At 43.6% G+C, this 12,363-nt stretch overlaps 1 protein-coding gene across 2 annotated transcripts in view; it reads right to left on the bottom strand.

Moving 5' to 3' along the window:
• The window catches only part of ADGRG2 (adhesion G protein-coupled receptor G2), a 229,208-nt gene that overhangs the window by 42,686 nt on the left and 174,159 nt on the right, over positions 1-12,363 (bottom strand). For both annotated transcript variants that reach the window (XM_075335436.1, XM_075335437.1), the window contains 2 exons: positions 11,432-11,460; positions 5,059-5,091 (listed from right to left, as the gene is read on the bottom strand). In XM_075335436.1, the coding sequence (XP_075191551.1) occupies positions 5,059-5,091; positions 11,432-11,460 (62 nt within the window). The remainder of the gene's footprint in view (positions 1-5,058; positions 5,092-11,431; positions 11,461-12,363) is intronic.

Here is a 12,363-nt window from a genome sequence, read left to right as displayed (position 1 = left end):
TTGATAGATCTGGTGTTTATGAATGTAGTGATACTAAATATGTGTATTGTATGTATGTATGTATGTGTATGTAAAAAATATTTTTCATTCTTTAAAACTGTTTTTATTTTTTATTTATTTTTTAGTCCCCTTAGGGGATTTAAACCAGTAATCATCCTATGGCTTGTGCGATATACAGCAATACCACAATAGTCCTGGATATAGCAATAATCACGGTCTCCTCCGGCTGGCTTTCACAGGAGAACCGTCAGGACAGGCACATGGGTCTTCCTCAGACCCTTAAGGCTACTTTACACGCTGCGATATCGGTCCTGATATCGCTAGCGTGGGTACCCGCCCCCATCTGTTGTGTGACACGGGCAAATCGCTGCCCGTGCCGCACAACATCACGCAGACGCGTCACACATACTTACCTGTCCGGCGACGTCGCTGTGACCGGCGAACCGCCTCCTTTCTAAGGGGGAGGTCCGTGCGGCGTCACAGCGACGTCACTGAGCGGCCGCCCAATAGAAGCGGAGGGGCGGAGATGAGTGGCCGGAACATCCCGCCCACCTCCTTCCTTTCTCATAGCGGCCGGGAGGCAGGTAAGCAGAGGTTCCTCGTTCCTGCGGCGTCACACATAGCGATGTGTGCTGCTGCAGGAGCGATGAACTACATCGTTACTGCTGCAGTAACGATAATCGAGAATGGACCCCCATGTCACCGATGAGCGATTTTGCACGTTTTTGCAACGATGCAAAATCGCTCATCGGTGTTACACGCAGCAACTTTGCTAATGCGGCCGGATGTGCGTCACAAATTCCGTGACCCCAACGACTCCGCATTAGCGATGTCGCAGCGTGTAAAGCCCCCTTTAGCTGTCACAGCAACCCATAGGGCGGCTTTGCAAGTTGCAACATCGCACGTGCGATGTCGGTGGGGTCAAATCGAAAGTGACGCACATCCGGCGTCACTTTCGACATCGTAGTGTGTAAATCCTAGATGATACGATTAACGAGCGCAAAAGCGTCGTTATCGTATCATCAGTGTATTCTCCGACATTTCCATAATGCCGGTGCAGCGAAAGGTACGTTGTTGTTCCTCGTTCCTGCAGCAGCACACATCGCTGTGTGTGAAGCCGCAGGAGCGAGGAACATCACCTTACCTGCCGCCGGCGGCTATACGGAAGGAAGAAGGTGGGCGGGATGTTTACATCCTGCTCATCTCCGCCCCTCCACTTTGATTGGCCGCCTGCCGTGTGACGTCGCTCTGACGTTGTACGACCCGCCCCCTTAGGAAGGAGGCGGGACGCCGGCCAGAGCGACGTCGCAGGACAGTGAGTGCATGTGAAGCTGGCGTAGCGATAATGTTTGCTACGCCAGCAATCACAAGATATCGCTGCTGCGACGGAGGCGGGGACTATCGCGTGCGACATCGCATCATCGGCTTGCGATGTCGCAACGTGCAAAGCCCGCCATAGGTTGACAGCAGCATATAACTGGTTAACAGATGCAGGTGGAGCTCTGCTCCAAGCGCAGCTGATAGACAGATCATGGCATATGATGGTAGATCATGAGATTCAGGCTCAGTTTCTGGAACAATATTGACATGACGTCACTGCTGCAGCCAAATAGAAAAAAAACTGGAGACTCAATGCTCGAACCCAGAAGGATAAGTAAAGCACAGTTTTATTTTTTACAAATTGTTAAAAACATATAAGAAAAGGGTTTCTGATAGGAGATAACCTTCTTAAAGGGAAACCATCACCAGGTTTTTGCTCCCCTATCGGAGAGCTGCATAATATAGAGACAGAGACCCTGATTCCAGCGATGTGTCACTTACTGAGTTGTTTGCTGTCATTTTGATCAAATCAATGTATTGTGTGCTGCAGATTTAGCAGTTATACAGAGCTCATGAACATGCTGGACTACCTGGCAGCATGCCAACTATGATAATCTACTGCTGATTAAACCGTGATTTTATCAAAACTACACTAAGCAGCCCTGTAAGTGACACATCGCTGGAATCAGGATCTCTGCCCCTACATTATGGTGTTCTCAGATTAGGTGGCAAAAACCAGGTGACAGTTTCCCTTTAATTAGTAAATGTCACATATGGTCAATCAGAGGAGTCATAAAATGTAACTCTTTAGCTGGGTTTACACACTGAGACTTTCTAGCGATCCAACCTGCGATCTCAACCTAGCCGGGATCGCTACAAAGTCTCTGGTGAGCTGTCAAACAGGCAGACCTGGCCAACGACCTAACAGCGATCCGGACCTGCAGAGCGACTAGCTGGTCGTTGCGGACGTGTCAAAAAAGCAGGTGAACTTCACCCGACTTCATTTAATGCCGCGCGGCTCTGTGTGCCGTGTAAATAAATAAATAATTAAAAAATCCGGCGTGCGGTCCCCCCCTATTTTAATACCAGCCAGATAAAGCCATACGGCTGCAGGCTGGTATTCTCAGGATGGGGAGCCCCACGTTATGGGGAGCCCCCCAGCCTAACAATATCAGCCAGCAGACGCCCAGAATTGCCGCATACATTAGATGCGACAGATCTGCGACTGTACCCGGCTCTTCCCGATTTGCCCTGGTGCATTGGCAAATCGGGGTAATAAGGAGTTATTGGCAGCCCATAGCTGCCAATAAGTCCAAGATTAATCATGTCAGGCGTCACCCCGAGATACCTTCCATGATTAATCTGTAAATTACAGTTAAAAAACACACACACCCGAAAAATCCTTTATTAGAAATAAAAAACACTAACAAATTCCCTCATTACCAATTTATTACCCACAACAAAGCCCTCCATATCCGCCGTACTCCACGGACCTCCAGCGTCGCATCCAGCTCTGCTGCATGCAGGTGACAGGAGCAGCAGAAGACGCAGCCACTCCTGTCAGCTCCACGCAGCTAATGAAGAGAGCCGTGTGATCGGCTGAGCTGTCACTGAGGTTACCTGGATCCAGCTGTGGATGCAGCGGTGGCCGCGGGTAACCTCAGTGACAGCTCAGCTGATCGCGCTACTCACCTCATTTGCTGGTGATTTCCCCCCCTCTCTCATACTCACCGATCCCCGATCACCGGCGCTGCACGGCGTTCACACTGCTCCAGCGGCTTTTCCTTTTTTGAAAAAGCCGGCCGCTCATTAAACAATCTCGTATTCCCTGCTTTCCCCGCCCACCGGCAAATGTGATTGGTTGCAGTGAGACACGCCCACATGCTGAGTGACAGCTGTGTCACTGCACCCAATCACAGCAGCCGGTGGGCGTGTCTATACTGTGCAGTAAAATAAATAAATAAATAATTAAAAAATCCGGCGGGCGGTCCCCCCCCTATTTTAATACCAGCCAGATAAAGCCATACGGCTGCAGGCTGGTATTCTCAGGATGGGGAGCCCCACGTTATGGGGAGCCCCCCAGCCTAACAATATCAGCCAGCAGCCGCCCAGAATTGCCGCATACATTATATGCGACAGTTCTGGGACTGTACCCGGCTCTTCCCGATTTGCCCTGGTGCGTTGGCAAATCGGGGTAATAAGGAGTTATTGGCAGCACGGTGATCGGGGATCGGTGAGTATGAGAGAGGGAGGGACACTTCAGTCACTCGGGGGATTAGCGGTGACCGCTAATCAGGACGCTACACAGACAGAGCCGCGGAGTCGCTGTAAAGTCCCCTTTACACACTGAAACTTGCTAGCGATGCATGCTGCACAGCGGGAAACAAAGGACCTAGGAATGGTCCTGAACGATTTGTAGCGATCACAACTTCACAGCAGGGGCCAGGTCGCTGATAGGTTTCACACACTGCAATGTCGCTGGGGAGGTCGCTGTAACGTCACAAAACCGGTGACGTTACAGCGATGTCGTTTGCGATGTTGCAGTGTGTAAACCCAGCTTTTGAGTGTTAGAACTTGAAAGGGTTGTTCAGGACTTTAACATTGGCAGCCTATCCTTAGTATAGGTCATCAATATGTGATCAATGGGGGTGTGATACCCGACACTCTCGCTGATCAGCTGTTCCCAATGGTGGATTGTGGAGCTGCAGAGCACAGCTTTGTCAACAGCATAGCGAACACATCCACCCATTATTAGTTCAAATAGAGATGAAATATGCAGTACCCAACTGAGGCCACTCTACAGTTGACAAAACTGTGCTCCGCAACTGAGCAGTTCTTGCCATGACTGGCAACAGCTAATCGTGGGGGTACCAGGTGTCGCACCCCCACCATATAGACATTGATGACCCATTTATTCTAAGGATAGACTATCAATGTTAATGTCCCAGACAACCCCTTTAAGCACACAACCCACAACAGTAAGATTTGTTTCTTTCTTTTACTTTTGAAACCCTGAAAGGATTAAAAAAAAACAAAAGGATTAAATAATATAGTTAAAGGGAAGGATGAAATTCATGTATGTGTGCAGAGCAGGCTGAAAGCTAAGGTGCAGGGAGAGCAACAACAGCTTGCTATTGTGTATCGAGAGGATCAGAAGCAAGGGAGAACACGACCCTACTCCCACCTCATAGTTGCAATCCCAGCAAACCAGCTACACTACTAATACACCACCCACCCAGAGACCACCACAACATGTGTACACAAACAATGCCCTGCAGGCGACAACTTCCCTTCAAAGCATCTAGGATATAATTTATTAGTGCATATTGTAACCTAAAAAGGACATGGTACAACAAAAGATACTAAAATGTTAGTTGATTGCGGATTGAAAATAATATTTGTAAATAATAAAGAATGGCATTATCCAAATTCTAAATGTGGCCAGCCTCAACAACTGCCTTCGGTGGCTTGAATTTCTTCAAATAAGTTAATTTAGACATTTTTTTTCACTTTATGATTAACATATGCTAAACTATGTACTACCAGATATTTCTTAGTGCCTTTGTTTTTTTTAAGCAATCTGAACTTTAAGCTATTCATTAAACAATTTTTTAAAAAAAAAACCTGAGCTGTAGTCCTACTCATCCGACAGGCTAATTGTGAAGCAACATGCAATTTAAAAGTTGACAATAACATAAATGAATAAGTCATTTAACTACATGATTTAAATATACTTACACGACATCAGTGAGCTTAAATATGGTTTTAATGCTGATAGGAAAAAAAGTAAATCAATGTGTTATTTATTCAGCCTTTCAAAGCTTAAAAACCACTACATCAAGATACTACAGTACTATACACAATGTACACTGCATGTGATGAGCACTCATGAGAGATTACCAGGGATCATATATACAGTGGGTGAAATACTCTGACGAGCAAATGGGTGAACTTTTGGCTTTCAGGCTCTTTATCTCACCATCCACTACAGCGTTGAGCGTGAGACTACCTTAATTTATAGACAATCATCTTGGATATCTCATATATACATTTGACTTTCAAATCTTTAGCATATGATTAGTTATGTAAATTCATGCATTGTTACTCTTTTACTACTAAAAATCTTAATGTATTTATTTTTTATTAGTATTTTGTAAATCCACCTTTGGCTTTTAATATTGCCTGAATCCTTCTGGGCAGCCTCTTATTAAGATTCAAGCATGTCATGACCGAAATCTGATACCAGATCTCTTCTACACGTACTCAATGTTGGTGTATACTGGTCAACTTACTTGGGTATGTATACAGCTTTATCATTATCTCTACCCACATGTGTTCAATTGGGTTGAGGTCTGAGGACTGTGGGGGCCAATCCAGCACCTCTACTTCATGGTCACTGGCTTGTTGCCCTGCTGGAACCCTATGATGTCCTTTTTAAACCCATAGTACTTGAGTGTATTAAGTAAGTCATCTTGTAGAATACTCGCATATAGCTCAGTATTGAGACCACCATCGATACTGTTCAAATTTCCAATGCCTTTGACTGTGAAACAACCCAATATCATCAGGTTTCTTCCACCAAACTTGACAGTACCTTCAATTTCTTGATCCATGAGTCCCTTTTTCCCTTGTTTATTCCAGACCCATTTGCACCTATCAGTCTGGTCTATTGACTTTCGTCTCATCACTCCAAATCACCCGTTTCCAATCTTCTACTGTCCACTTTTTGTACTTTTTTTGCAAATTCGAGCCAACGCTTTTATGACGATATTGAAGTTGAGGCTTCTTCACCTTTATTCAGGCCACCATTCCAAACTTGTGTAACATGTGTCGCATGGTGCTTGCATGGACATCTGTGATCTCACTATTTGAAAGCATACGAGGCACCTCCACTGCTGTGTTTGTCACACCAGAATTGATAGACCTTGTGATGAGCTGTTGACTATTTTGTCTTTACGCCCACCTCTTAGCTTTTGAATGGATGGACAGACTTAATTTCCTATTCTTCCAACTGTCATGGCACGCACATAATGAAGTTTGGCAATTTGTTTTAGCCAAGAGACCACTATCGATGAGCTAAATAACGCTGTGTCTCTTTTCTGGGGAAATCTTCTCCATGGCTGCTCCTCGACTTGAGCCAGTAATTTTTCCCTTGGGAATCAACGTAATAACACACTGAGCTATTAGAGAATGTGAGAACTGGTTGTAATTTGTAGTATACAGAAAGAATAAGGTTTGTCAAACACCAGAAGCAAAACAGTAACAAAGCAGTGACATGACATGAATATGCATAACTAATCAAATGCTAAATAGTTGCAAGTCAAGTTTAGGTATAAGTATAAGATAGCCAATATGATTTACTATAAAATAATGTTAGTCTTATGCTCAAAGCTGTAGTGGATGGTGAAATATGGAGCCTGTCAAAAGTTCAAAACATTGTTACACTTTTGCTTGTCAGGTTAAGTATGTAACATGTCACCAATTTTCTCAGTAAATATATTTCTAAAGGATTTTCTAAAGAAATTCAATTGATTTCTCACCAGATATTGGTAACAATCCATCCAATCTACACAGGCAAACAAATAAAACCATAGATTTCCATAAATTAAGTTATGTGTAATAATGAGAAATTACACTAGGAATAATTATTTAATATTCTTACTGAAATGTATTTAATACTTTATACAAAAGGTTTTGTTGGTGATGACGCTTTAAAATGCTTTCAGTATGGAGAAACTAATCAAATGCATTGCTCAGGTGTGATTTTGGCACATACTTCCACACCAACACTCTTCAAATCCTGAAGGTTCCATGTTCTCTGAACTCTGAGCTTTAGTTCCTTCCATAAATTTTCTATTGGTCAGGTGATTGGCTGGGCCATTTTAGTAACTTTATTTTCGTTCCTTGAAACCAACTGAGAGTTTCCTTGGCTGTGTATTTGGGATCATTGATCATTTCATTTTCATCATCCCGGTAAACGGCAGCAGATTTTTATGAAGAATGTCTCTGTTCATTTGTCCAGTCACCCCTCCTTAAATTACATGACATTTGCTAGTGTTGTTTGCTGAAAAATATCCCCACACCATGATGTTTCCACCTCCAAACTTCACTGCTGGTATGGTGGTGTTTTGGGGGTCCTATGCAGTGCATTTTGGCCTCTAAACATGGTGTGTATTATGGCATCTAAGGAGTTCAATTTTAGTCTCATCTGACCACCCTATATTCTCCCAGTATTTCACAGGCTTTTCCAAATGTTTTTGAGCACACTTTAAATGCGCTTGAACATGTTTTTTTACCCAGCAATAGAGTCTTTCGTGGGGACCATGCATAAAATATATGGAGGTTAAGTGCATTACTTATTGTCTTATTTTAAACAACTGTGTCTGATGAGTCCAGGTTTTTCTGTAGCTCTCCGCAGGTAGTCATTGGCTTTTTTGCACAACTCTACCAATAATAATTCTTTTCACTCCTCTTTGTGAAATCTTGTGGGTAGCACCTGGTCATGGCTGGTTTTCCACATCTGGATTATGGCCCCAACAGTGTTTATTGGAACCTTCAGTAGTACAGAAATTCTTCTATAACCAATGCCATCTGTATATTTTTCAACAATAAGGTTTCAAAGATCTTGAGGAATCTCACTGGTTTTACCTATCATGAGATGTTTCTTGTGTGGCACCTTCGTAAGCAGTCACCTTTTTATAGGTCATCAGTTGAACCAGCTAATATTATTTTGACTAATTGGCAGGATTGCTTTGTAATTACTGACAAATTTCTGCTGGTGTCATGACTTTTTGACCTCTCTTTCTTCATGTGTTCAATACTTTTACCTGTGTTATTTCTCATTATTACACATACATAACTTAAAGTGAACTTGTCAGGTGCAATAGGCAACCAGAACCACGAGCAGTTCTAGGTGCATATTGCTAATCCCTGCCTAACTGTCCCTGTATACACTAGCATAGATAAAGGGATTTTTCGAAAAAGTATTTCTAAAGATCTTATATTGTAAGCTAATGAGGCCAGCAAATAGTTGTAAGGGCAAATAGTTGTAACTTCCCCAAACTAGACCCCTTATTTTCATGCTAGCACACACACAGGGGTGTGCTAACATGCTATTCCATGCACCAGCGGTCATGTGCGTACCTGTATCCATGGTGAACGCTGAGCTGAATGCCTTGCACTCCTGGTCATGCACACTAGACCTGTCTGAAACCGGGACACATACACCAAGATTCATACTGCGCATAACAGGACATATGGGGCATTCAGATCAGCGTTCACAGTGGATACAGGTATGTGCATCACCGCTGATCACGCTTCATTGAACAGCATGTTAGTACGCCTCCATGGGCGTACTAACATGATAAGAGGGCAGTTAGTCGGAGGAAATAACGCCCTCATGACTAGTTGCTGGCCTCATTAGCATATACAGCAAGATGAAATTGCAGCTGTATATTGCTCAGGCCAAAAAAACTACTACTACTTCAGCAGGATACAGCTAAACCCCCACTAGGTGGAGGCATCACAGGTGCAGGGGGAGCCAATCACACTCACTTCCAAATATGGAGGAGGTGATGGCTGGATGGTAAAACTGCACACTAGTGGCTTGCATAGAGCACTGTTCACACTAGCAGACGCACAGTCACAAACCCGCAGCCTATTAGGTGACGCCCATACTATTAGATCAGGTGGGCTGCCAAGCCGTACCCTCACTGCGTGCTACATAGGGACACAAACTCTAATAGCAAGGCCTAACAAAAAGAGGCCTGGCTGTATCCTGTACAAAAAAATATATGAGGTTGTTAGCGTTATGGCCATAAGACGTAGGCCTACAACCCTCGTCACGGGAACCTCTAGCGTCTGTTAGTGTGAACAGTGCTCTACGCAAGCCACTAGTGTGCAGTTTTACCATCCAGCCATCACCTCCTCCATATTTGGAAGTGAGTGTGATTGGCTCCCCCTGCACCTGTGATGCCTGCACCTAGTGGGGGTTTAGCTGTATCCTGCTGGAGTAGTAGTAGTTTTTTTGGCCTGAGCAATTTACAGCTGCAATTCCATCTTGCTGTAAGTAATGATATTCTTTTTTGCTTTTTGATACCTCATTAGCATATAGTATAAGATCTTTAGAAATACTTTTTCTAAAGATCTCTTTATCTATGCTAGTGTATACAAGGACGGTTAGGCACGAATTACCAATAAACACCCAGAACTGCTCGTGGTTCTGGGTATATATTGCATCTGACAGGTTCACTTTAATTTTTGGACACCTATGGTTTGATTTCTTTACCTGTGTGGATTGGATGGGTTGTTACTGACATCTGGTGAGAAATTCAGGGCAATAGCACCTTTAGTAGTATATTTACTTAGAAAATTGGTGACGTGTTCAATACTTATTTCATCAGCTGTACATAACTATTTGATCCCACCATTCACAATAAAAGTAATGTTCAGCTCTCCTGATAAAAATAGCTTTGAACTCACAAGATGTGTACTGACACTGATCTCTGAATCCCAGTTGGAAGGTTAATTAATAGAACTTAAATAAAAAAAATTGGTAATTTTGTCCAGCACTTAATCTCCCAATTTCCAAGTAAAAAAAGAGCTTTATTGATCCATTAAAAAGATAAGAAAAATACATGAGTTTAAAAACAGGACAGAGTGAAAAAATCCTACACTTTTTAAGCCATAATAATATGTACGGTTCTTAAGGCTGCTTTACACGCTGCAATATCGTTACCGATATCGCTAGCGTGGGTACCCGCCCCCATCGGTTGTGCGACACGGGCAAATTGCTGCCCATGGCGCACAACATCGCTCAGACCCGTCACACTACTTACCTGCATAGCGACATCGCTGTGACAGGCGAACCGCCTCCTTTCTAAGGGGGCGGTTCCTTCGGCGTCACAGCGACGTCACTAAGCGGCCACCCAATAGAAGCGGAGGGGCGGAGATGAGCGGGACGTAACATCCCGCCCACCTCCTTCCTTCCTCATTACCGGTGGACGCAGGTAAGGTGAGGTTCCTCGTTCCTGCGGTGTTACACATAGCGATGTGTGCTCCCGCGGGAACGACGAACAACATCGTACCTGCAGCAGCAACGATAATTGAGAATAGGGGGGCATGTCACCGATTAGCGATTTTGAACGTTTTTGCGACAATTCAAAATCGCTCATAGGTGTCACACGCAACGACATCGCTAAAGCGGCCGGATGTGCGTCACTAATCAGAGCGTCCAATAGAAGCGGAGGGCCGGAGATGACCGGGACGTAACATCCCGCCCACCTCCTACCTTCCTCATTGCCGGCGGCCGCAGGTAAAGTGAGGTTCCTCGTTCCTGCGGCGTCACACGTAGCAATGTGTGCTGCCGCAGGAACGACGAACTACATCGTACACGCAGCAGTAACGATAATTGGGAGGGCATGTCACCGATTAGCCATTTTGAACGTTTTTGCGACGATTCAAAATCACTTACAGGTGTCACACGCAACAACATCGCTAAAGCGGCCTAATGTGCGTCACAAATTCCGTGACCCCAACGAGATCGCTTGAGCGATGTCGTAGTGTGTAAACCGGCCTTTAGTCATGGTAAGATTCCTATATTCTAGATTTGAAAAGCGAAAACTTTTATCAGCATTTTCTGTTTTTAAACTTGTGTATTTTTCGTATATTTATATTGGATCAATAAAGCTCTTTCGTACTTGGAAAATTGGAGATTGAGTGCTTGAAAAAATTACCATTTTTTTCACATTTGATCCTACTACACACATTTCGAACTGACCAAGGTTTGTGCCTATGTCCTTATCAAAACCTATTTTATATTTTGATGGCCTTTCTACTCTAAATAATACCTGCAATGATACAATACATTATAATGCTGTATGCTTACGATAGACAACTTTAATATTGTCAGCATGACACTGTTTACTGTGCACTTATGGTAATGAGACAGAATAGCACACTCTGCAATGCAAGTAAGGTGGTCAAAATATCAGAACCCTGAACATGTATTTTTAAAATGTCCAGTATTCATACATGGATTTATGATAGTGTATATCAGAGCCTAATACCCATAGATCCATACTGAAAATGGAAAATAAGTGATAGCACTTACCTGTTTACATCAAGTGGCAGTTTACAAGGCTGTAAACAAATTTTGAACATGTTTACTGATTATAAATAAATGGAAAATGGGCAAACAGATTTACATCACAATCACATGATAATCTATGCACTATACATAATAGGAGAAGTCCTGGTTCCCTCATTACACAAACACCATTATAGTGCACATAAAAAATATCTGGAAACCAGTGTATGTAGTAGAATCCCACTTCACAAGGGCTCATTCAGACATCCATTTTTTTCTCTCATATGCAAAAAAACCCAGAACAATCTTCATTAGTGTGCTGGATCAGATCTTCATTGGTGTTTGGTCAGAGAATCAATTTTATCATCAGTTATTTCCTTGAATGATAAAAAAATGAACAATTGCAAAACACTTCTCCAATCCATTGCAATGTTAACCCCTTACTGTCATCTCCAGTGGGGAGTGGGTGCATGGTGCGGGTTCACAAGGTGAGCCTGCCCCATATCCGGTGACACACAGCCAGGAACTGCCTATAACTGCTGTGGGGGAAGTGGAGTTTCACCTGTAAGTGTTACCTGTTAAATGCCACTGTCAATCTTTGAGGGTTTTTTTGTCGGCACAACACCCCCCAAAAAATGTTGTAAGAAGTGACCAAAATATCAATCCCAAAATGGTATAAAAAAAAGAGAATTTTGTTTACTTACCGTAAATTCTTTTTCTTATAGTTCCGTATTGGGAGACCCAGACATTGGGTGTATAGCTTCTGCCTCCGGAGGACACACAAAGTACTACACTCAAAAGTGTAGCTCCTCCCTCTGAGCTTATACACCCCCTGGAGAACCAGATCTAGCCAGTTTAGTGCAAAAGCTGAAGGAGAATAGCCACCCACAAGTAAAAACAGAGCAAGAACCGGAACAACCGGAGCCTCTGTCTACAACAACAGCCGGTGATAACAC

This window comes from Anomaloglossus baeobatrachus, chromosome 2, assembly GCF_048569485.1.
Source record: "Anomaloglossus baeobatrachus isolate aAnoBae1 chromosome 2, aAnoBae1.hap1, whole genome shotgun sequence".
Lineage (NCBI taxonomy): Eukaryota > Metazoa > Chordata > Amphibia > Anura > Aromobatidae > Anomaloglossus > Anomaloglossus baeobatrachus.
This window is presented reverse-complemented; position numbering and strand designations above follow the sequence as displayed.